We start from the raw sequence: 27,033 nt of genomic DNA on the forward strand, positions 1-27,033 counted from the left end.
CGTTCAACTTTGAACACCGCGTCTAAAGGGTTAACAGCGCGCGGCACCGCGATCAATGCCGCGCGCTATTAGCCACGGGTCCCGGCCGTTGTTAGAGGTGGCCCTGTGTTATAGATCGGGAGCGGACACATGACGTACCGGTATGTCATGTGCTCTTAAGGAGTTAAAGAGATATTCCAGTGTTAGACCTTTTTTTTTTTTTTAAATAGAGTAGGGGTGCTTGACAAAAATAACAAAAATCTAAAACTTACCTATTTTGGTCCCAAGTCTCTGATATTCCTACGTTGTGTGGTCCCGTTGCTCACTGCTTCCTCTAATGTGCAAGTAACGCCCATTCATCCAATTACTGGCAACAGTGGTGACCAGCTCAGCCAATGAATGGCTAAGAATTAGGCAGTTTTAGTAAATCTGCCCCATTGTTTTTATTCATTTGTGTGATAAACTTCAAAAAGAATTGTAAAGATTATGTGCATATATGACCTCATAATTCTTCATGTTAAAGGTAAATCACATTTTTTATTTTACACGCTTACCCTGACTATAAGATTGTAGTCTTTGAATCCAGCCCATGTAAAATACTCTACACACCAGGACGGGTAACTGAAGATCTCATCTTTAAATGAAACAGAAATGGCATCTAGGTATGTATCAAAATCCCAGGTATCCTTTAAGACTTTTGTTCCTGGAGGAGGTTGAACAATTCCATCTCTATTAAAATTAAGCAAAGTCATGTTCATTATTAAATGCAGGTTAACAGTATAAGGGTATGTTCATACAGTGGGTGAAATAAGTACTACACATGTCACCATTTTTCTCACTAAATATATTTCCAAAGGTGGTATTGATGTGAAATTTTTATTAGATGTTGGTAACAAGTCAAGTAATATACATACAAACAAACCAAAACAAATAAGATAAAAAGCAAAAAGGTTGTGGGAGCTCAACATAAATCAAGAAAAAAATCCCAACTGAGGATACTGTGATACACACTACCCTATTTGTCAAAATACTATATTCAAAAAACAATTGTAAACAGTCCTACTAGGTTAAATGATATGATAGAAAAGAAAAAAAAAGTATATCTGATATAGATCTACTACCCTATTTATCAAAATACTATATCCAAAAAACTATTGTAAACAGTCGCACTAGGTTAAATGATATGATAGAAAAGAAAAAAAGAGTATATCTGATATAGATCTAAAATTATTTATTAATCACACTATGGTGTCCTCTGCACGGCCCTTGCATTGAACATACCACAGACTGGTATAAATGAAGTAATAAAAGGGATAAAAATAGCATATACACATATAATCATATAGAAGTAAGCAAATAATGCATATTCCCCAATCGGCAGGCTAGATGTGGAGGTGATGGTACTGGTTAAAACTGGTCTCATATTACTAGCAATGTCTCATTTATCAAGCATATGCAGTGCTGTAGGTACACACTTCCGTACCACTCCGCAGTGTAATTGCGCAATGAGTCAATAGGTGACTTTTCATTCGCCGAGTTTCTCAGTAACAGTGTGACTAGTGATCCTTCTCTGGTGTTAATGGCTCGGACGGCGCCGATCTGTATCTCTATTGCTGAGAGCGGCTGGTGTAAATCGAGTAAGTGCGCTCTGCAGCGTTGTAGACTCGCCAATGGCAGCCCACTCTACCCTGTCGGCAGAGGACTAGTTAGATAAAAGTCACGAGTGGGATGGGAAATGGTACCTCTTACCCGTAGTACCAGTAAGGCTGCTGTTGGTTTCACAGCAGCCTTACTGGTACTACGGGTAAGAGGTACTTGGTACCAATCCCCATCCCACTCGTGACTTTTATCTAACTAGTCCTGTGCCAACAGGGTAGAGTGGGCTGCCATCGGGGAGTCTACAACGCTGCAGAGCACACTTACCCGATTTACACCAGCCGCTCTCAGCAATAGAGATACAGATCGGCGCCGTCCGAGCCATTAACACCAGAGACAGATCACTAGTCACACTGTTACTGTATCGCCAGAGAAACTCCACTACTGAATATTCACCTATGGCGCAACTACGCCCCGGAGTGGTATGGAAGTGTGTACCTACAGCTCTGCATATGCCTGATAAATGAGACATTGCTAGTAATATAAGACATTGCCAGTTTTAACCAGTACCATCACCTCCACATCTAGTCTGCCGATTGGGGAGTATGCATTATTTGCTTACTTCTATATGATTATATGTGTATATGCAATTTTTTATCCCTTTTATTACTTCATTTAAACCAGTCTGGGGTATATTCAATGCAAGGGCCCTGCAGAGGACACCATATTGTAATTAATAAAAACAATTTAGATCTATATCAGTTATACTCTTTTTTCTGTTCTATCCTATCCTTTAACCCAAAACAAATAAGCTCAAAAATTAAGAGGAATGACACAGGTAAAAATTCTTGAACACGTGAAAAAAGGGAGGTGCAAAAGGCATGGAAAGCCAAGAGAACAAATTAAATCTTATTAATATCAGCTTGTGCAGTCCTACCTGATGGCCTACAAAAAAGGTCTCATTGCCAAGGTGTCACATCTTGTGATGGGTAAAAGCAAAGAGCTGTCTCAAGACCATTACAACCTAATTGTTGCAAAATATAACAATGGCGTTGGTTACAGGCACATTTCTAAGCTTCTGATCCAGTGAGCACTTTTGGAGCCATAATATGGAAGTGGAAAGATGATCATTTCACTATAAATTTGCCTTGACCAGGTGCTCCTCACAAGATTTCTAACAGAGAAGTGAAAAGAATAATCAGATAATCACGAGGGGGCGGGGCTGTGACATCACGATCCTCTGGCCCCTATATCGCTCATCATCAGGCATGGGGCGAAGTTCACCATGCAGCAGATGACAGAGGGTGCTGCAGGAGAGATTGCGAAGGTTCCCATTGGAAGGACCCCCGGAATCTGACATATCCCCTATCCTTTGGATATGGGATAAGATGTCTAGGGGCGGAGTACCCCTTTAAGGTGTGGAGTGAACTTAAAATATCAAGAGAGGATAAGATCACGTTAATTTTAACAATTATTCTCCCTAAGCTGCTTTACATATTTGGTACATCCCCCATCTGGTGTGAAAACAGTCTCTTTAAATAAAATTTTAATTCTGTTATATGGGGCAGGAAAAGAACCCAAATAAAACTGGATTAACTATGTCTCCCTTGTGATAGGGGGGGGGGGGGATTAGCGTATCCAGATATTAAAGTATATTTTAGATATATTTTACAAGGGAATATATTTTATATGGGAATGGAATAAGTTTTCCTTTTTTGATTTTGTTGATAAATAATATCAGTGGGAACTATGGGGACATTTATCAGGTCCTGGAATCGGGGCAACTGAGTGGAGAAAGGCAGAATAGAAATATAGTAGTTGAGAGCTTAGTGAGGTCTTGGAAATTATTTTAAAAAGAGTTGGGAATTGATTGTAGGTATTCTAGATATTGTGCCACTTTGGGGTGATTTGCACTAAATAGAGGAAATTAAAAGGATAGAGATGAAAACACTGGGTCGAATAGGATATTGAATAATAAAAGATGTCTGGCTGGAAGGGAAATTTATTGAGTGGGAAGAAATTAAAGGGGTATTCAAGGAAAAAACTTTTTTTTATATATCAACTGGCTCCAGAAAGTTAAACAGATTTGTAAATTACTTCCATTGAAATTTTTTTTAATCCTTTCAGTATTTATGGGCTTCTGAAGTTAAGGTTGTTCTTTTCTGTCTAAATCCTCTCTGATGACACCTGTCTCGGGAAACGCCCAGTTTAGAAGCAAATCACCATAGCAAACCTCTTCTAAACTGGGCTTTTTCCGAGACAGGTGTCATCAGAGAGGATTTAGAGAGAAAAGAACAAACTTAACTTCAGAAGCTCATAAGTACTGAAAGGATTAAGATTTTTTTTATAGAAGTAGTTTACAAATCTGTTTAACTTTCTGGAGCCAGTTGATATATAAAAAAAAGTTTTTTCCTGGAATACCCTTTTAAATATAGAGGGGTTATAGGGGTAGGAATATATAAGGATGAAAAGGATTTTTATAACCACAATAGAAAAGGGATTGGTAATCAGTCCTGCACCTGAATTTCTGAGAAAATTTATAGAAAGTAGGATTAATAAAAAGATAATGTCTTGCATAAAGCACTTAAGAATGTCCCGAGACAGGACCTGATACATGGAAGCATTTGAGCATGGCAAGAGGATTTGGGACTAATAGATGATAGACAGTGGGAGAGGATTCATAATTGAATTAATCCGGTTCCCCTAAATAACAATCATAAAATACTGCAGTTTATACTAAAATAGGTAAGAGTCAAAACAATAGCTGCCCGAAATGTGGTAGAGAAGAGGCAGGGTTCCTCCATATGTTGTGGGTTTGTGATAAAGCTCAGGAATTTTGGTTGAAGTTTATACTGAAATAGGTGAACAGTTGAAAGTCAAAATTACTCCCTCCCCCCCCCCCCCCCCTTTACAGGGATATTGGGGATGACCCAGAGATAAAATTAACTAAGGGTAAGAATAATAGATTGCATAAATTACTATTCTGTGCTAGACTTTTGATTATTAGAAAGTGGATAACCCCAAACCCTCCTAGGTATTAAAGAGGGATTATAAAATGTATGAAACTTAATATTGAGTAAGGGAGAGAATAAAGTTAGAATTTATAGGTTAAAATGAAAGTATGCATCACAGTTTGCTGAAGAAAAGCAGAGTAAGGACATAGATTACTGGAACCTAATAGATAGATTACTGTCCTAAAATGAACTTACTAAGGTCAGATGGTGTCAAGCATGTGTGGAAATAACACTGTGAGGCATACAAAGACAAGTGTGTCTTGCCTAGAGTCAAGCATTGTGGAGGGAATATCATGTTCTGGGCCTGCATGAGTGCTGCTGCCACTTGGGAGCTACAGTTCATTGAGGGAACCATGAATGCCAACATGTACATACACTTCCAAGACGACTACTGTCTTACTAAAGAAGCTGAGGGTAAAGGTAATGGACTGGTCAAGCATGTCTCCAGACATAAACCGTAATGAGCATATGTGGACATCCTCAAACGAAAGGGGTGGGAAAGCAAGGTCTATAACACCCACCAGCTCCATGATGTTTTCATGGAGGAGTGGAAGAGGACACTGCTGGCAACCTGTGAAGCTCTGGTAAACTCCATGCCCAAGAGGCTTAGGACAGTGCTGCTGGAAAATAATGGTGGCCACACAAAATATTGACACTTTTGATCCAATTTGGACATTTTCATTTAGGGTAGTACTCACATTTGTTGCTAAGGTTTAGACTAATGGCTTTGTGTTGAGTTATTTTGAGGGTACCGTATGGTATACCGTACCTTGTATGGTGGTCCCCAAAGTCAGAGTTACTTTGTTCCAGTAGCATCCTCCTGATGGGATATCCCCTAGTCGCCTCTTCCTTATTCAATTCTATGATGTTTATATGTATAAGTAATTGTATATTTAATTATCTATATAGTGTCGCAGGACCTTAGGTCACATGACTAATGTTACTTCTTCAGGTTATGCTTAAGGACCTTCCAAGGTCACATAGTATAGTAACTTGTCAGACCATAATCCTTTGTAAGAAGAATTGACATATGGTATGGACCAATGAGCTTAAGGCCAGCCCCTGCCCATATAAGGGAGCTGCCAGCCAATCCTCGCTCTCTTGGGTTCCGGACTAGTGGAGAGTGAGAAGTGATCCGTGCAACTTACAAAGACAAGGATAGGCCTGAAGACGGCCAGCCACGGCCTGAATCTAACCATGAGTCTAAATATCAATCCTGGCTAAAGCTAGCGTGACTACTGGACCTAATATCAATCCCCTAAATCAAGGGGAACAGCGCCTATAAATCTCCTAAGCTCTAGAAACTCACGAGGTCCCAACCAACTGTCAAACTCCAAAAAGACTTTGTTATATGGACTGTTCCTGTTTAATCCTGCATAAAAGCTGCTGCCTCTTTCGGCATGCAGTAAAAGTTCCAACAGTTTTCTGAAATCTCTGGTTGTGGACAATCATATATTTAATACCTCCCTATCGCTCTTGGGATGGGTGACGGAAGGACAAGCATATACAGAGGAGCCCTCACCCTGGAATCACGACAGTTAAGGGTTAAATCAGCACCCTTTCCTCACTGCACTACTACACCCCATATACCCTATACCCCCACAAGCTTACCATAGTACAATAACATTAAACACTGTTATACAGGCTGTGCATGCACTATATTACATTGTAGCAGGGTGTCACTACTTCTGTGTTGTCACTTGAAAAGATATAATAAAATATTTACAAAAATGTTTAATATTCACTTATATGAGATGTTGTACTTCAGCTCTGTAGTGGAGCTCTGGAGTGGAGGTCACATGATTCCTTGCGGAGGCATAGTGTTAAAGGAGCTACGTCATAATTTAGTGCTATTCGGTAAAGATGCATATTACCGAATGTTGCATCTAAATTGACTCAGAGGAAAATCTCTGTCTTCGAATCCATATTCTGGGGAATTAATATCAAGACAGGTAATTGGGAGGACTATAGTACCAAATATCTAAGATTGGTTAAATTGTCAGAGCAATAATCTGGAATACATAATTGTCTTTACATTGCATAAATCTCTCATGTTGTATTGTATGACCAGTTAGTCATCTGCCCTCTAGTGTTGTCCAGGTGATGGGGTAATTAGTGTTTGGTAGAGAGCCATCTTGTGGTCAAATCTGAGTGTTGCATACATATATATTGTTATTTGGTTTTGTGTCAATTAATTCAACTCGGTTAATATTGTGTAATATAATAAATAATTTGTATATTTTATCTAACCGTTAATGGTGGGTGTTATTATTGCACAACATAAATTACCTACAAATTGTCACGATTCGGCTGGCTGGAGGTGGATCCTCTGTGCCAGAGAGGGATTGGCGTGGACCGTGTCGGTGGACCGGTTCTAAGTTGCTACTGGTATTCACCAGAGCCCGCCGCAAAGCGGGATGGTCTTGCAGCGGCGGTAGCAACCAGGTCGTATCCACCGGCAACGGCTCAACCTCTCTGACTGCTGAGATAAGCGCGGTACAAGGGAGTAGACAAGAGCAAGGTCGGACGTAGCAGAAGGTCAGGGCAGGCAGCAAGGATCGTAGTCAGGGGCAACGGCAGGAGGTCTGGAACACAGGCTAGGAACACACAAGGAAACGCTTTCACTGGCACAATGGCAACAAGATCCGGCGAGGGAGTGCAGGGGAAGTGAGGTAAAAGTAGGGAGTGCACAGGTGAAGATACTGATTAGGCCTGCTGCGCCAATCAGTGGCGTAGTGGCCCTTTAAATCGCAGAGACCCGGCGCGCGCGCGCCCTAAGGAGCGGGGCCGCGCGTGCCGGGACAACACAGACGGGGAACGGGTCAGGTACGGGAGCCGAGATGCGCATCGCGAGCGGGCGCGTCCCGCATCGCGAATCGCATCCCGGCTGGGAGCAATATCGCAGCGCACCCGGTCACCAGGTCTGACCGGGGCGCTGTGAATAAGAGAACGCTGCGAGCGCTCCGAGGAGGAGCGGGGACCCGGAGCGCTTGGCGTTACACAAATGTACTCTTTTTGAGGTGTTTTCTTATGTCCACCTCATAGGATCAACCCGGTTGATATTTTTATTTGATCCTTCTTTTTCCATATAAAGTGCTTTGCTTTATACCTTGACACCTTCAAACACAGTATACCGCTGTGGGGTCCAAGGTGCCAGACCATATGTCAATTCCTACGTGGCTGACTTTGAAGAAAGATTTATTTACACCAATGAGAGCTTTTGTTGCCATGCAAAAATATGAAAAAGATACATTGATTATGTATTTTGCATATACCAAATAAAAACATCTGTCCAGAACTCCAGTTCACAATCCACTACAGTGATATTTCTTTTTTTTCGACACTGTTGTACACATCAGAAGTTAAGACATACTGATGACAAATTTGTACACTAAACTGACTGCAACAATTTGCTTCAAAAGTCCAGCTACCCCCCTAAAGCCCGATTGAAACCTCAGCTGAGGTTTCATGTATTATAACATGTTCCCAGACAGAGACATGGAGGTGATAGGGTTAAACATAATTAAAATCAATCTTTGTTGAAACAATGCATCTGTGACTACCATTGTTTTATTGTTGACACAATATTAATCTATTTCTTTCAGGCTCTCTGATTTTACAATGTTGCAGAGGCTCTGAACTTGACCTTGTGTCCTTTGTTTGTATTCCATTTCCTTTTTTATATAGTTTTACTATTTCTTCTGCACAGTCTTTGTTTTATTGTACTTCACTATTTACCTTTTCCTATTTGCTCTATACTGTTCTTTTATCCATATATACTTTTTTTTATTGTACCCCATGACATATTCCTTTTAAAGGGGTACTCCATGCCCCCTTCCATGGACTTGCATTGAAGGAGCATGGCGTAGCCGACTCCGGCAGCCTGTCCACAGAATTCGGAACTAAATGTTCCGAATGCTGGCCAGTGGAGTACCCCTTTATCACTAACCCAGTTTATCTGTAATCTTTTTGTCAAGTTTACTCCATTTCACATCTGAAGTCCCTATTTCATACTTGTCCTCATTTTATAGTTGGTGACCTTATATCTGCTGTCTTCGTTTCATATTAGGGGGTCATTAATTTATCTCTTATCTTGCTCTATTTTATCTTTTCTATTACTCTTTAACTCGGTTACACGGAGCCTATGTGAAGTGCTCCTGCATTCCACAGACAGCTGATTCTACTCGATCACCATCCTCCGGCAGTGGAACACAACATACATTCTAGATGATACACTTCTTTTTTTATCTGGACCAGTCACTCTAGCTGTCCCAGTTCTCCCAATTACCACAAGTTATCTATATATTTTACTTTAATCTGGTCTCTTACCTCTTTATCTTCTTTAGTTTTATAATTATTCGTTACTATGCAGTGTATCATTCTCTGATTCTGGAAGCGACCTTACTTCTGCTTCTCTCCATCTGCTCTCAGCCATGCTGGACGCTACTAAAGCATGGCTCTCACTTCATGCCAGCACCCAAAAGCGACTATCGGTTGCATTCTGCAAACCACATTCTACATGGCAGCTGAAAGTTTTTTTGTTGTGTCTGACAGCTGGCCATACTTTTCTATGTACATACCTCCACAACAATTCAGGTGACTTCTCTAAGGTTTTCTTATTTTTATTTTTCATTTGATGGCTGATCTATGTACATAGACCATTACTAGCATTGTGTCGCACCAACTGTACTATCCTACCATTGTATGTTCTAGGTTACATCAATGTAATATACAGTATGTACCTTAATTGTACTGGACAGATATAGCACCATAGCTATATGGATATACATGGATTTGTTAAAATTGTGATAAAGTTACTCCACTGCTTATTACTATGCATAGTCCTTCCTATGTTATACATCTCATGATTAGATGATAAGCATTATTGTAAGCCCTACTACGTTCATATTTGAGATTTTTCTAGATGATTTCAGCAGATTTACAAATTTTGCTTTTCATTGATTTTCTCCATAGCGATGCAAGTATTTTTTCTACATATCATTACATATATTGTTCTCCTAATATGTTGTCCAGATGGGAGATCTGGTACAGAATGATGCACTATAGATTTATAGATCACAGCTGTGGAGTTTATCACAATTTCTATTTTTCAGTTTGTCAACCTGCTTTTTGTGGATTGACCACATGTTCTCAAAAGGAATATTATTATATACAGCCTCATGGCATAAGGGTATGTTCATACAAAGGGTGAATTAAGTATTAAACACGTCACCATTTTTCTCACTAAATATATATCCAAAAGTGCTATTGATGTAAAATGTTTACCAAATGTTGGTAACAACCCAAGTAATCCATACATACAAAGAAACCCAAAAAATAATGTGAAATGAACAGGGAAAAAAAGTACTGAACACATGAAGACAGTGAGGTGCAGAAGGCATGGAAAGCCAAGATAACAGCTTAAATAATATTAATATCAGCTGGTTCAGTCCCAACTGATTGCCTACAAAAAGGTATTTTTGCAAAGGTGTCACACATATATATAAGGTGTCACTCAAGATGAGTATAAGTAAAGAGCTGTCTCAAGACCTTTGCAACCTAATTGTTGCAAAGTATAGCAAAGACATTGGTTACAGGCGCATTTCTAAGCATCTGAATGTTTCAGAGAGCACTGTTAAGGCCATAGTACGGAATGGGCAAGACAATCATTTCACCATTAAAATGCCTAGATCAGGTGCTCCTGCCAAGATTTATGACAGAGGAGTGAAAGGAATAATCAGAAGAGTTGTCCAAGAGTCAAGGACACTTGTGGAGAGCTTCAAAAAGACCTGGAATTAGCAGGTACTGTTGTCTCTAAAAAAAACAGTAAGTAATGCACTCCTCCGCTATGGCCTGTATGCCTGCTCACCACACAGGACTCCATTACTGAATAAAAAACATGTTGAAGCATGATGTTTACTGCACAACATTTGGAAAGGCCGGTGAAATACTGGGAGAATATAGTGCGGTTAGATGAGAGAAAACATGACCTGTTTGGATGCCATAAAACACACCATGTTTGGAGGGGAAATGGCCCTGCACATCCCTTCAGACCTTCTGAAATTTTGAAATGATTTGTTTGTTAACATTTGTTGGAAAATACAATCTACCTGTAACAGGCTGTACCAGCAGATTCCTGATCACAAAGATCAAAGCAATGCATATGCTTGAATAAATCTATGTATGCAATCAAATGATTGCTTATAAAAGTCCCATGGGGACAAAAGATCATGGAACAAAAAAAAATTAAGCCCTCATACAGCCCTGTATATGAAATAATAAATAGTTAATGGGGTCAGAATAGGACAATTTCAAGTATACTGTTTTTGTTAAAAAAAAAAAAAAAGTTTATTTTAATCGCACTGTGTAACAACAACCCCATTTTCAATCCCCCCCCCTTAAAATATATTCATTTTTTTAGATTTAGATTTTATGAGTAAATAAAAAGCGTCATCACATTATTGCACAACATAAATTACCTACAAATTGTCACGATTCGGCTGGCTGGAGGTGGATCCTCTGTGCTAGAGAGGGATTGGCGTGGACCGTGTCGGTGGACCGGTTCTAAGTTGCTACTGGTATTCACCAGAGCCCGCCGCAAAGCGGGATGGTCTTGCAGCGGCGGTAGCAACCAGGTCGTATCCACCGGCAACGGCTCAACCTCTCTGACTGCTGAGATAAGCGCGGTACAAGGGAGTAGACAAGAGCAAGGTCGGACGTAGCAGAAGGTCAGGGCAGGCAGCAAGGATCGTAGTCAGGGGCAACGGCAGGAGGTCTGGAACACAGGCTAGGAACACACAAGGAAACGCTTTCACTGGCACAATGGCAACAAGATCCGGCGAGGGAGTGCAGGGGAAGTGAGGTAAAAGTAGGGAGTGCACAGGTGAAGATACTGATTAGGCCTGCTGCGCCAATCAGTGGCGTAGTAGCCCTTTAAACCGCAGAGACCCGGCGCGCGCGCGCCCTAAGGAGCGGGGCCGCGCGTGCCAGGACAACACAGACGGGGAACGGGTCAGGTACGGGAGCCGAGATGCGCATCACGAGCGGGCGCGTCCCGCATCGCGAATCGCATCCCGGCTGGGAGCAATATCGTAGCGCACCCGGTCACCAGGTCTGACCGGGGCGCTGTGAATAAGAGAACGCTGCGAGCGCTCCGGGGAGGAGCGGGGACCCGGAGCGCTTGGCGTTACACAAATGTACTCTTTTTGAGGTGTTTTCTTATGTCCACCTCATAGGATCAACCCGGTTGATATTTTTATTTGATCCTTCTTTTTCCATATTAAGTGCTTTGCTTTATACCTTGACACCTTCAAACACAGTATACCGCTGTGGGGTCCAAGGTGCCAGACCATATGTCAATTCCTACGTGGCTGACTTTGAAGAAAGATTTATTTACACCAATGAGAGCTTTTGTTGCCATGCAAAAATATGAAAAAGATACATTGATTATGTATTTTGCATATACCAAATAAAAACATCTGTACAGAACTCCAGTTCACAATCCACTACAGTGATATTTCTTTTTTTTCGACACTGTTGTACACATCAGAAGTTAAGACATACTGATGACAAATTTGTACACTAAACTGACTGCAACAATTTGCTTCAAAAGTCCAGCTACCCCCCTAAAGCCCGATTGAAACCTCAGCTGAGGTTTCATGTATTATAACATGTTCCCAGACAGAGACATGGAGGTGATAGGGTTAAACATAATTAAAATCAATCTTTGTTGAAACAATGCATCTGTGACTACCATTGTTTTATTGTTGACACAATATTAATCTATTTCTTTCAGGCTCTCTGATTTTACAATGTTGCAGAGGCTCTGAACTTGACCTTGTGTCCTTTGTTTGTATTCCATTTCCTTTTTTATATAGTTTTACTATTTCTTCTGCACAGTCTTTGTTTTATTGTACTTCACTATTTACCTTTTTCTATTTGCTCTATACTGTTCTTTTATCCATATATACTTTTTTTTATTGTACCCCCTGACATATTCCTTTTAAAGGGGTACTCCATGCCCCCTTCCATGGACTTGCATTGAAGGAGCATGGCGTAGCCGACTCCGGCAGCCTGTCCACAGAATTCGGAACTAAATGTTCCGAATGCTGGCCAGTGGAGTACCCCATTATCACTAACCCAGTTTATCTGTAATCATTTTGTCAAGTTTACTCCATTTCACATCTGAAGTCCCTATTTCATACTTGTCCTCATTTTATAGTTGGTGACCTTATATCTGCTGTCTTCGTTTCATATTAGGGGGTCATTAATTTATCTCTTATCTTGCTCTATTTTATCTTTTCTATTACTCTTTAACTCGGTTACACAGAGCCTATGTGAAGTGCTCCTGCATTCCACAGACAGCTAATTCTACTCGATCACCATCCTCCGGCAGTGGAACACAACATACATTCTAGATGATACACTTCTTTTTTTATCTGGACCAGTCACTCTAGCTGTCCCAGTTCTCCCAATTACCACAAGTTATCTATATATTTTACTTTAATCTGGTCTCTTACCTCTTTATCTTCTTTAGTTTTATAATTATTCGTTACTATGCAGTGTATCATTCTCTGATTCTGGAAGCGACCTTACTTCTGCTTCTCTCCATCTGCTCTCAGCCATGCTGGACGCTACTAAAGCATGGCTCTCACTTCATGCCAGCACCCAAAGCGACTATCGGTTGCATTCTGCAAACCACATTCTACATGGCAGCTGGAAGTTTTTTTGTTGTGTCTGACAGCTGGCCATACTTTTCTATGTACATACCTCCACAACAATTCAGGTGACTTCTCTAAGGTTTTCTTATTTTTATTTTTCATTTGATGGCTGATCTATGTACATAGACCATTACTAGCATTGTGTCGCACCAACTGTACTATCCTACCATTGTATGTTCTAGGTTACATCAATGTAATATACAGTATGTACCTTAATTGTACTGGACAGATATAGCACCATAGCTACATGGATATACATGGATTTGTTAAAATTGTGATAAAGTTACTCCACTGCTTATTACTATGCATAGTCCTTCCTATGTTATACATCTCATGATTAGATGATAAGCATTATTGTAAGCCCTACTACGTTCATATTTGAGATTTTTCTAGATGATTTCAGCAGATTTACAAATTTTGCTTTTCATTGATTTTCTCCATAGCGATGCAAGTATTTTTTCTACATATCATTACATATATTGTTCTCCTAATATGTTGTCCAGATGGGAGATCTGGTACAGAATGATGCACTATAGATTTATAGATCACAGCTGTGGAGTTTATCACAATTTCTATTTTTCAGTTTGTCAACCTGCTTTTTGTGGATTGACCACATGTTCTCAAAAGGAATATTATTATATACAGCCTCATGGCATAAGGGTATGTTCATACAAAGGGTGAATTAAGTATTAAACACGTCACCATTTTTCTCACTAAATATATATCCAAAAGTGCTATTGATGTAAAATGTTTACCAAATGTTGGTAACAACCCAAGTAATCCATACATACAAAGAAACCCAAAAAATAATGTGAAATGAACAGGGAAAAAAAGTACTGAACACATGAAGACAGTGAGGTGCAGAAGGCATGGAAAGCCAAGATAACAGCTTAAATAATATTAATATCAGCTGGTTCAGTCCAAACTGATTGCCTACAAAAAGGTCTTTTTGCAAAGGTGTCACACATATATATAAGGTGTCACTCAAGATGAGTATAAGTAAAGAGCTGTCTCAAGACCTTTGCAACCTAATTGTTGCAAAGTATAGCAAAGACATTGGTTACAGGCGCATTTCTAAGCATCTGAATGTTTCAGAGAGCACTGTTAAGGCCATAGTACGGAATGGGCAAGACAATCATTTCACCATTAAAATGCCTAGATCAGGTGCTCCTGCCAAGATTTATGACAGAGGAGTGAAAGGAATAATCAGAAGAGTTGTCCAAGAGTCAAGGACACTTGTGGAGAGCTTCAAAAAGACCTGGAATTAGCAGGTACTGTTGTCTCTAAAAAAACAGTAAGTAATGCACTCCTCCGCTATGGCCTGTATGCCTGCTCACCACTAGTGTTGAGCGGCATAGGCCATATTCGAATTCGCGAATATTCGCGAATATATGGACGAATATTCGTCATATATTCGCGAATATTCGCATATTCGTTATATTCCCGTTTTATTTTCGCATATGCGAAAATTCGCGTATGCGAAAACTATCATATGTGCATATTAGCATATACAAAATTAACATACGCGAAAATGCGCATATACGAAAATACACGCATATGCTAATTTTCGCATATGCGAATATTCGCACGCCAGTCTCACACAGTAGTATTACAGCCTTCTTTACACCACACAAGCTGGAAGCAGAGAGGGGTGATCACTGTGATGTGTACTGTGAAAAAAAAAAAAAAAAAAAAAGAATATTCGTAATTACGAATATATAGCGCTATATTCGCGAAATTCGCGAATTCGCGAATATGCGATATTCGCGAATAATATTCGAATTGCGAATATTCGTGAGCAACACTACTCACCACACAGGACTCCATTACTGAATAAAAAACATGTTGAAGCATGATGTTTACTGCACAACATTTGGAAAGGCCGGTGAAATACTGGGAGAATATAGTGCGGTTAGATGAGAGAAAACATGACCTGTTTGGATGCCATAAAACACACCATGTTTGGAGGGGAAATGGCCCTGCACATCCCTTCAGACCTTCTGAAATTTTGAAATGATTTGTTTGTTAACATTTGTTGGAAAATACAATCTACCTGTAACAGGCTGTACCAGCAGATTCCTGATCACAAAGATCAAAGCAATGCATATGCTAGAATAAATCTATGTATGCAATCAAATGATTGCTTATAAAAGTCCCATGGGGACAAAAGATCATGGAACAAAAAAAAAAATGAAGCCCTCATACAGCCCTGTATATGAAATAATAAATAGTTAATGGGGTCAGAATAGGACAATTTCAAGTATACTGTTTTTGTTAAAAAAAAAAAAAAAAGTTTATTTTAATCGCACTGTGTAACAACAACCCCATTTTCAATTCCCCCCCCCCCCTTAAAATATATTCATTTTTTTAGATTTAGATTTTATGAGTAAATAAAAAGCGTCATCACAAAGTACAACTGGTGACAAAAAACAAGCCCTTATATTGGTCTGTCAATGAAAAAATAAGAGTTATGCCTCTTAAAAAGCAAAGAGGAAAAAACAAAAATGCAAAAATGAAAATTGGCTGTGTCATCAAGGCTAAAATGGGCTGTGTCCTTAAAGCGGTACTCCAGTGGAAAACATTTTTTTTTTTTTTTCAAATCAACTGATGCCAAAAAGGTATACAGATTTGTAAATTACTTCTATTTACAATCTTAATCCTACAGTACTTATCAGCTGCTGTATGCTCCAGAGGAAGTTCTTTTCTTTTTGAATTTCTTTTCTGTCTGACCACAGTGCTCTCTGCTGACACCTTTGTCCGCTTCAGGAACTGTCCAGAGCAGTATAGGTTTGCTATGGGGATTTGTTCCTGCTCTGGACAGTTCCTGACATTGACAGAGGTGTCAGCAGAGAGCACTGTGGTAAGACAAAAGAAATAATAAAAAAAACTTCCTCTGGAGCATACAGCAGCTAATAAGTACTGTATTTATATGTAAGTATTATGATTTTTAAATAGAAGTCATTTACAAATCTGTTTAACTTTTGGTACCAATTGATTTGAAAAAAAAAAAAAAAAAAAAAACATTTCCCCCTTTAAAGGGTTAATACAAATTCAAAACCATGTGGAATTGTCTAAGCTATTAAACTATCCTTTTCCTAAGCCCACATGATCAATAACAGAAATGCAAAAAAAAAAAATCTAACTTTTGGTCACCTCATATCCCAGAAAAAATAGAATAAATAACAATAAAAAAGTCCCATCTAAGCAAAAGGGGTACTGATAAAAACTACAGATCACAGCACAAAAAATGAGCCCTAACACAACTCTGTAGAAAAAGGTATAGGGGTCAGAACATGGCAATGCAAAAAATCATTTCTTTATTTGTTTAAATAGTAAAACAGAACAAAAATGAACCAAATTGATATAGTTGGAATTTTATTGACCCTTTAGAATAAATTTAGCATTTAGTCAGTTTTACCACACACTGAACTTGGAACAAATTTTTGCCCCACAAAATTGCTTTTTTTCTTTCTTTTACTCTACCAACTGTTTTCTTCTGGCTTCATAATACATTATACAGTAACAAAAAAAAAGGGGCCTATAAAAAGTACAACTTTTCATTGCAAAAAATAAGCCCCAAAGTGAGAAAATCTAAGCCAAATTTTTTTTTAATTCTGGGGTTGGGATGGAGTTAAAATGTGAGTATATTAGAAAGTTTTGTAACTCTACAATGATTAAGCTTTATTTAAATAAGACTGAATATTTACCTATCAGTTGGGTCTTTCAGTAACCTCCCCACATCTAGTATTTCTCCTGGCTTTGGTGTCCATGTAATGACACTTGACAATTTAGTAATCAGCTGGTTAAGTGTTGCTGCATCATTCTTCAAGTTTGTTTCCTTAATGTATCTGTTTTGGAATCAAAATAATGTATTCATATTCACAAACACAAAAGAGACAAACAACTTATTAAAAGTATTATGTCTACAATATACCTTATTTTTCGTCGCACCGGCGTATTATACGCACCCTATTTTTAGGTGCAAAATCAAAAAAATGTAAGATTTTGAACCCAATAGTGGTCTTCAACCTGCGGACCTCCAGATGTTGCAAAACTACAACTCCCAGCATGCCCGGACAGCCATTGGCTGTCCGGGCATGCTGGGAGTTGTAGTTTTGCAACATCTGGAGGTCCGCAGATTGAAGACCACTGCATAGGAAGTAATACTCACGTGTCCCCGCCGCTCCGGACCCGTCACCGCTGCCCTGGATGTCGCTCCATTGCTGTCGCCGTGTCCCCGTCGCTCTGGAACGTCTCTGCTGCCGGCCGGGTATCCTCGCTCTCCGTCGCTGTCATCACGTTGTTACGCACGCCGACGCACGTACGCGAAAACGAGGAAGGAGAGCGCCGGCCATACAGGGGATCCCTGAACGGAGAAGACAACGAGGAGGCAGGTAAGGTCCCTCCCGGTGTCCTGTAAGCACTAACCTGGCTATTCAGGTATAGGGGTGTATTCGCCGTATAAGACGCACCGACTTTTCCCCCCCAGTTTTGGGGAAGAAAAAGTGCGTCTTATACGGCGAAAAATACGGTACTTGCCCCTCTTGTACAGATCACAGATCACATCTTACATGCTACCACAACTCTCCTGTTCAGATAACAGTGTCATTTGGTTTAGGAAGCCTTTATAACAACACAATGCATCAAACTCTTGCCATATTTTTGTATATTATTTTTTAACATTAAATTGATATTCATGATGCTGTCGTTACTTTAAATCTATTGTTAAAATTCAGTTTGGTTTCCAGTTAAGTAAAAATAAAATGTATGTGATTTCTAAAAACGTCCATTTTGTAAAATTCTAGTTGTTTAAAAAAACATATGGAAAAAAAACCAAACCAAAACAAATAAAAATCAGCTGTCAAGTGTTAGTGTAAATGAGTCATAAATCTGAATTATGGGCTGTGTAGCTAAAAAAAAATTACTGTAATTTGTATTGCATTTATCTTTATGAAAGGTTAAGGAAGTAGGTGGGGTAACAGTTTGGTGTTTTGAATCTAGTAGTACCTTACAAATGTTAAATCTCACTGTAGCTGCTGTGAGGATTATTCAAAACAAGAGCTAAAACAAATCCTCTAAGTCATCTAGTCACCAACTAAACAAAGACTTGTTATCTAAAGGCAACTGACATTGCCATTGTTGTATTATACATTGGCTGTGCATTTTTCTTTATGACCCTTCTTATCTGGTATTTCCATTATTAATAATGATCAAACAGTATAAAATCTTGTGTGTCAATATTATTTATTGAATGCAAACTTGCAGGGGTATAGCTACAGTATGTAGGGGGCAGAAGTAGAAGTTGCCCCTAATTCCTGAGGTAGCTCAAAGACACTCGCATGATAAATGGCACATGAGAAATAAACAAGAATGCAGAAGTAGGCAACGTTAGCATAAATATCCATGGTATAGCTGTAAGGGTCCTTTTACACTATGGGATTTAGAGATTCCATGTGCAAAGGGTTCCATGACTGCGCCAACAGGAGTGGCCTATTTCTCTATTCTAGGTGATGTGGAAACATTTCCCTGTATGGGTTTAGTTATTGTCTGACAATACATGTAGAGATAAGATTTGGAGGGCACTCTTTATAGGACAAGTACTGTGCTTTGGGACATAGGCAATGTTTCTTGGGGGACTATATAAGGCACCGTGTAGTCGGTCATTTGTACAAGCAGTTAGTTGACATTCTATATGGCAGGTACTCTTTCAAAGTACACTGTACAGGTACTGTACTGTAAAAGAAAAAATTACAGAGCAAGCTATTTTTTATGTAAGTAGCTACATGTGCCCTACGTGTTTTTACCTGAGTGTTTTTTTTTCTTTATCTTGACCCATTCTCTGACTGAACCAGTAATAAAAAATGTTGAAACACATTATTAAAGGAGTAGTCCAGTAGTGAACAAGTGGTGAACAACTTATCCCCTATCCTAAGGATAGGGGATAAGTTGCAGATCGCGGGGGGTCCGACCGCTGGGGCCCCCCACGATCTCCTGTACGGGGCCCAGACAGCCCGCGTGAAGGGCGCGTGTCGACTTCCGCACGAAGCGGCGGCCGACACGCTCCCTCAATACAACTCTATGGCAGAGCCGGAGTGCTCCCTTCGGCAATCTCCGGCTCTGCCATAGCGATGTATTGAGGGGGCGTGTCAGCCGCTGCTTCGTGCGGGGGTCGACACCCACTATCTGGCCGGAGAGCCTGGCCCCTGTACAGAGAGATCGCAGGGGGCCCCAGCGGTCGGACCCCCTGCGATCTCAAATTTATCACCTATCCTTAGGATAGGGGATACGTTTTTCACCACTGGACTACCTCTTTAAGTTTAACCTTTAAACATTTCATTTAAACATATCATTTTTGTTTGCAGTCCATAAATTGTATGATCTAGTTAAACATACTTATCTGATGGGTGAGCCTCAACAAAGTAACCAGCAAAGGGGCAGTAGATAGTAGGGTTCAAATCCTTTACAAGCTGAGCTTTGTAGTTTTGTAGTTTCTTTCTCTCTGTTTTAATAAATTGTGTTTTCCATTCCTCTGTAGATAAGAAGCACAGGCCAATTTCTTCATTAGATAAGATCATTGATTAGATTTAATGGTATTGTGAATTGATCATATTTACCTGAAACTTAACTAAAGGGGTATTCTGCAGGAAAATAAATTCTCCCATTTCCTAAGAGAGGGGATAAGTGTCAGATTGCATAGGACCCGACTGCTGGGACACTCTGCAATCTCCAGAATGGGGCCTCAGCTCATTGTTTTAAATGGAGCAGACACATATGCATGTGCAACACCACTCATTCATTGAATCTGTCACCGAGTACATAGCTTGGGATTCTTCAGCATCTCCATAGACAATGAATGAAACTGCTCCATTAATAACAAACACTTGAGGCACAATCTGGAGATCTGGTAGATAGGGGATAACTTAATTTAACTTGGAATACAGCAGCTATTAAATAAACCAAGAAATTGTGTAATATTATTGTCACTTATTGGCCCTCTTTTACAAACCACTGACTAGTTTTTGTCGGGTTTTTCCAAGTTATTTTGGTGCATAGTTTCTGAGACATGTTTGAGACATGTCTCAGAAAGTGTGCGACAGTGTGAACCATGAAAATCTGACAAACCCGACACTGCATTGTGAAAGCTGAAAGGGGCGTGGTAAAAAAAAAGGGGCGTAGTTTCACAACCTGACCTATTTACTACTGAATTCACAGGAAATCCTATGAATAAATGGCTGGAAATTTCCACCTAGAAATAGCTGGTCAGAACATTTTCCCGACTTGAAAATCTGTGAATCCCCTTAGTAAATAGAGAGGAATCCTGCAAGTTTGAAACAACAGGATACCTCAGGAACTGGTCACAGCAGAAACAGTTGAAAGCCTTAAAACAGGGTTAGATACATTCATAGGACAAAAGAACATTAATGCTTATGCAGAAATATAATCACATCCCTTCCCCTTCATCCCACCATACCCCTTCCCTTCAATTCCTTGGTTAAACTTGATGGATGTATGTCTTTTTTCGACCATACTAACTATGTAACTATGTAACATTTCTGTTACGCCTAGCGCTCCGGGTCCCCGCTCCTCCCCGGAGCGCTCACGGCGTCTTTCTCCCTGCAGCGCCCCGGTCAGTCCCGCTGACCGGGAGCGCTGCACTGTTTTGGCCGTTGGGGATGCGATTCGCACAGCGGGACGCGCCCGCTCGCGAATCGCATCCCAGGTCACTTACCCGTCCCGGTCCCCTGCTGTCATGTGCTGGCGCGCGCGGCTCCGCTCTCTAGGGCGCGCGCGCGCCAGCTCTCTGAGACTTAAAGGGCCAGTGCACCAATGATTGGTGCCTGGCCCAATTAGCTTAATTGGCTCCCACCTGCTCCCTGCCTTTATCTAGTCTCCTCCCTTGCACTCCCTTGCCGGATCTTGTTGCCTTGTGCCAGTGAAAGCGTTTAGTGTGTCCAAAGCCTGTGTACCTGAACTTCTGCTACCCATCCTGACTACGAACCTTGCCGCCTGCCCCCGACCTTCTGCTACGTCTGACCTTGCCTCTGCCTAGTCCTTCTGTCCCACGCCTTCTCAGCAGTCAGCGAGGTAGAGCCGTTGCTAGTGGATACGACCTGGTTGCTACTGCCGCAGCAAGACCATCCCGCTTTGCGGCGGGCTCTGGTGAATACCAGTAGCCTCTTAGAACCGGTCCACTAGCACGGTCCACGCCAATCCCTCGCTGACACAGAGGATCCACTACCTGGAAGCCGAATCGTGACAGTAGATCCGGCCATGGATCCCGCTGAGGTGCCGCTGCCAAGTCTCGCTGATCTTCCCACGGTGGTCGCTCAGCAATCGCAGCAGATTGCCCAACAAGGACAGCAGCTGTCGCAGTTGACCGCCATGTTACAGCAACTTCTGCCTCTGCTACAGCAGCAACCATCTCCTCCGCCAGCTCCTGCACCTCCTCCGCAGCGAGTGGCCGCTCCTAACCTCCGCTTGTCCCTGCCGGACAAATTTGATGGGGACTCTAAACTCTGCCGTGGATTTTTGTCTCAGTGTTCCCTGCATATGGAGATGTTGTCGGACTTGTTTCCTTCAGAACGGTCTAAGGTGGCGTTCGTAGTAAGCCTTCTTTCAGGAAAGGCCTTGTCTTGGGCCACACCGCTCTGGGACCGCAATGATCCTGCCACAGCCACAGTCCAGGCCTTCTTCGCTGAACTCCGGAGTGTCTTCGAGGAGCCAGCCCGAGCTTCTTCTGCCGAGACTGCCCTGTTGAACCTGGTCCAGGGTAATTCTTCCGTTGGCGAGTACGCCATACAATTCCGTACTTTTGCTTCTGAACTATCCTGGAATAATGAGGCTCTCTGCGCGACCTTTAAAAAAGGCCTATCCAGTCGCATCAAGGATGTGCTGGCCGCACGAGAGATTCCTGCCAACCTCCAAGAACTCATCCATTTGGCTACCCGCATCGACATGCGTTTTTCTGAACGACACCAAGAGCTCCGCCAGGAAAAAGACTTAGATCTCTGGGCACCTCTCCCACAGCATCCTTTGCAGTCTTCGCCTGGGCCTCCCGCCGAGGAGGCCATGCAAGTGGATCGGTCTCGCCTGACCCAGGAAGAGAGGAATCGCCGTAGAGAAGAAAATCTCTGTCTGTACTGTGCCAGTACTGAACATTTCTTGGTGGATTGCCCTATCCGTCCTCCACGCCTGGGAAACGCACGCACGCACCCAGCTCACGTGGGTGTTGCATCTTTTGGTTCTAAGTCTTCTTCTCCACGTCTCACGGTGCCCGTGCGGATTTCTCCTACAACCAACTCCTCCCTCTCAGCCGTGGCCTGCTTGGACTCTGGTGCCTCCGGGAATTTTATGTTGGAGTCCTTTGTTAATAGATTCAGCATCCCGGTGACCCGTCTCGTCAAACCGCTCTACATTTCCGCGGTCAACGGAGCCAGATTGGACTGCACCGTGCGTTACCGCACAGAACCCCTCCTGATGTCTATCGGACCCCACCACGAAAGGATTGAGTTCTTCATTCTCCCCAACTGTACCTCTGAGGTCCTCCTCGGTCTGCCTTGGCTCCGGCTTCATTCCCCCACCATTGATTGGACCACCGGGGAGATCAGGAACTGGGACTCTGCCTGCCACAGGAAGTGCCTCTCCCCCCCCCCCAGTCCCATCAGGCAAGCCTCTGTGCCTCCCCATGGCCCCCGTCCTGGTGTCACACTGCCCCGTGCCAGGCCTCGCCCTCTGCCCTCCCTCCCCATTCCCACTCCTGCTGTACTGCCTGCCGTTGAGGAAACCCTCCATTCTTTCCCGGTGTCCTCATCCCAGGGGAGGCAGTTACCGGACAAAGAGAAGGGGAGACCTAAGGGGGGGGGGGTACTGTTACGCCTAGCGCTCCGGGTCCCCGCTCCTCCCCGGAGCGCTCACGGCGTCTTTCTCCCTGCAGCGCCCCGGTCAGTCCCGCTGACCGGGAGCGCTGCACTGTTTTGGCCGTTGGGGATGCGATTCGCACAGCGGGACGCGCCCGCTCGCGAATCGCATCCCAGGTCACTTACCCGTCCCGGTCCCCTGCTGTCATGTGCTGGCGCGCGCGGCTCCGCTCTCTAGGGCGCGCGCGCGCCAGCTCTCTGAGACTTAAAGGGCCAGTGCACCAATGATTGGTGCCTGGCCCAATTAGCTTAATTGGCTCCCACCTGCTCCCTGCCTTTATCTAGTCTCCTCCCTTGCACTCCCTTGCCGGATCTTGTTGCCTTGTGCCAGTGAAAGCGTTTAGTGTGTCCAAAGCCTGTGTACCTGAACTTCTGCTACCCATCCTGACTACGAACCTTGCCGCCTGCCCCCGACCTTCTGCTACGTCTGACCTTGCCTCTGCCTAGTCCTTCTGTCCCACGCCTTCTCAGCAGTCAGCGAGGTAGAGCCGTTGCTAGTGGATACGACCTGGTTGCTACTGCCGCAGCAAGACCATCCCGCTTTGCGGCGGGCTCTGGTGAATACCAGTAGCCTCTTAGAACCGGTCCACTAGCACGGTCCACGCCAATCCCTCGCTGACACAGAGGATCCACTACCTGGAAGCCGAATCGTGACAATTTCACACTAGTAAAAACCCAACATTCTTAGTAAATGAGGGCCACTATCCATTGTCTTTTTATAATATCTTTATTCCATGTATATAAACAAGTTAAATGGGTATTCCAGGAATTTTTTTTATTTGACTATGCTACATGGGCTGTAAAGTTAGTGTAGTTCATAATATAGTGTCTTTACCTGTGTGTGACAGTTTTCTCACAATTGTTATGTGATTTTCACCCCAATATTTATTTTTAACAGCATACAAAATGACTGTTGTCTCAGAATTTTCCCATGTTGCAATGCGGCCGAGACCTGACTCACTAGTCCGCTGATGACAAGGAGCCTGTCTGCTTCAATGGGTGGAGGGATCGCTTGGTGGGAGAGAAATCAACTGCAACTAATGCAACAGCCGTAGGCACCCTGAATGAAAACCACAGGTCTTTTTGAATGGATGCAGCTCATTTATGTTTCATTGGGTGGGGTGGCTGATGTGTGGGAGGGAGGAAAATGGAATTATTGGATTTGTAGTAAAAAAATGAAAAGTCAAACAGGAAATACCAGTTCACAAAAAGCTAGCCACAGTGTTATGGTAATCTCACAACATAGCCATTTAGCCCCAAGACAAGCGCATATCCTTCCTAAGCATGTCCATTACTGTTTGCCAGGTATGTACTAAAATCACCTTATGGTGGATAACCCCTTTAACGAGTTTATGATATACAGCAGGGTAAAGACAGACAGGCGTGTGGGACATGGCATTTCCGGTGACGGTCCATTTCACATACTCAGCGTTTCATCAGGCCCACTTCATGATCACTTCAGAACTTTGTTAAACCCCTTAAGGACTCTTTTTCACCTTAAGGACCCGAGCATTTTTTGCACATCTGACCACTGTCACTTTTAGCATTAACAACTGTAATGGACCTGGATGTGGATCCTCTAACCTGTGTGGCTGATGACTTGGACCGTATCGGGGAGCAGAGTCTAAGGTGCCACTGGTCTTAACCAGAGCCTGCAGCAAGGCAGGATGGACTTGCTGCAGCAGGCGACACCCAGGTCGCTACCCCCGACATGGCTCGACCACACAGGTAGCTGGGCAAGGCAAGGTACTGAAGGATAAGGCAGTAGCGAAGTCAAACGTAGCAGAAGGTCCAGGCAGGCGGCAAAGGTGCAGAGTCTAATAACGTAGCGGTAGGTCTGGAAACATGGGTAAGGCTAACAGGCTCGCTTAATCTCAGGCTAGGGGCACTGAAGATCTGGCAGGGATGTTTGGGAGGTGCAGGGACTTATAATGTGGTGTCAGGTGCAAACACTAATTATGGGCGCACTGGCCCTTTATATTTCAGAGCTCCGGTGCACGCCCTAGGAGACGGGGACGCGTGCGCCGGAGCTGAGACACAAAGGCAGCGGAGCGAGGTGAGTGACGGGCTGGGATTCGCATGCGGGCGCTTCCCGCGATGCGAATCCCAGCCCCGCCGGCAGATGGGGACACCGGGACACTGCACTCACGGCCAGAGCTTGTGGCCAGAGCGCAGAGCGTAACAGTACCCCCTTTGGTCTCCCCCTCCTTTTGCGGTTCAGGAATTTCCTGAGAAGGTCCTGGTCCAAAATGTTGTCCCAAGACCTCTCTTCCGGATCGAATCCTTCCCAATCTACAAGAAAAAAGTGCTTTCCTCTGACAGATTTTGAGTCCAAGATCTCCTTAACAACAAAAACATCTGAGGTGCCAGAGATGGGAGAAGGTGAGATGTCCTTTTGAGAAAAATGGTTGTAGATGACTGGTTTCAAGAAGGATACATGGAAGGAATTTGGGATCTGGAGGGAGGAGGGCAGATGGAGGGAATAGGCCACAGGATTAAGCCTCTTCTTGACTTTATAGGGACCCAAATAGCGAGGACCTAGTTTATAACTGGGTATCTTGAACTGGATATATTTAGTCGATAACCAGACTTTGTCACCAGGAGAAAATTCAGGAGGAGGACGTCTTTTCTTGTCCGCTTGGAATTTCATGCGAGAAGTAGCATGTAGAAGAGCGCGACATGTTTTCTGCCAGATGGAAGAAAAATTCTGCACTTGTTCATCAACAGCAGGAACTCCAGAGGAAGAAGACAAGGGGTAAGGAGGACGAGGGTGAAGTCCATAGACCACATAGAAGGGTGAAGTATCAGTGGAATTGGATTCTTTATTATTGTAGGAAAACTCTGCCCAGAGAAGCAGATCAGCCCAGTCGTCTTGACACACAGAAATGAAATGGCATAGATAGTCTCCTAAGATCTTTAAGCGTGGAGAGGTGATATTCACACCTAGGGAAGCCTCTCCCACAAACCCTAGGTGTGAGTGTTTCCCTGTGACTGAGGACGCAGAGGACAATCATTTAGGAAGTGATCCGCACTGGCGCAGTATATGCACAGATTCTCAGTTTGTCGGCGAGTTCTTTCCTGCGGGGTCAGGCGAGACCGATCCACCTGCATAGCCTCCACTGCGGGAGGCAACGTAGAAGGTTGCAGTGGCTGCTGGAAGACAGGTGTCAAACGATGAAAGCGCAGAGGCCAAGCAGACTCCCTTTCTTGGCGTAGTTCCTCACGTCGCTCTGAGAAACGGATATCAATCAGGGATGCAAACTGTATAAGCTCATTCAGATTAGATGGCAATTCCTGGGCAGCGAGGACATCCTTGATTTGACTTGGTAACCCTCTCTTGAAGGTGGCGCAAAGAGCTTCATCATTCCATGCTGACTGAATGCCATACTCGCTCACAGAGGAGTTGCCCTGAGTAAGACTCAGCAATGCCGTCTCAGCGGAGGAAGCTCGAGCAGGTTCTTCGAAGACACCCCGAAATTCGATGAGAAAAGCCTGGAGATTGGTTGTGAGGACATCACTTCGATCACAAAGTGGAGTTGCCCAGGCCAAAGCCCTTCTAGTTAAAAGACTGAGGATGAAGGCCACCTTTACTCGTTCCGTAAGGAACTGATCCACCATGAGTTCAATGTGCATGGAGCACTGAGTAACAAAACCATGACAGGACTTGGGATCCTCCTCATATTTCTCGGGAAGAGACAGAATGAGTCTTGATCCGAAGCAAGATGTGCCACCAGAGCAGGAGGAGGTTGTGGTGGTTGTTGCTGTGCAGTTAGCAACTGCTGCATCATGGCGGATAACTTGCTCAAC

General features: G+C 42.9%; 1 protein-coding gene across 1 annotated transcript in view; it reads right to left on the bottom strand.

Annotated features, from left to right (window-relative positions):
- The window catches only part of LOC130273881 (cytidine monophosphate-N-acetylneuraminic acid hydroxylase-like), a 190,304-nt gene that overhangs the window by 46,298 nt on the left and 116,973 nt on the right, over positions 1-27,033 (bottom strand). The window contains exons 8-10 of the mRNA XM_056521325.1: positions 19,703-19,838; positions 17,017-17,157; positions 534-708 (exon numbers count right to left, since the gene is read on the bottom strand). Coding sequence (XP_056377300.1) covers positions 534-708; positions 17,017-17,157; positions 19,703-19,838 — 452 coding nt within the window. The remainder of the gene's footprint in view (positions 1-533; positions 709-17,016; positions 17,158-19,702; positions 19,839-27,033) is intronic.

Source organism: Hyla sarda, chromosome 5 (genome assembly GCF_029499605.1).
Source record: "Hyla sarda isolate aHylSar1 chromosome 5, aHylSar1.hap1, whole genome shotgun sequence".
Taxonomy (NCBI): domain Eukaryota; kingdom Metazoa; phylum Chordata; class Amphibia; order Anura; family Hylidae; genus Hyla; species Hyla sarda.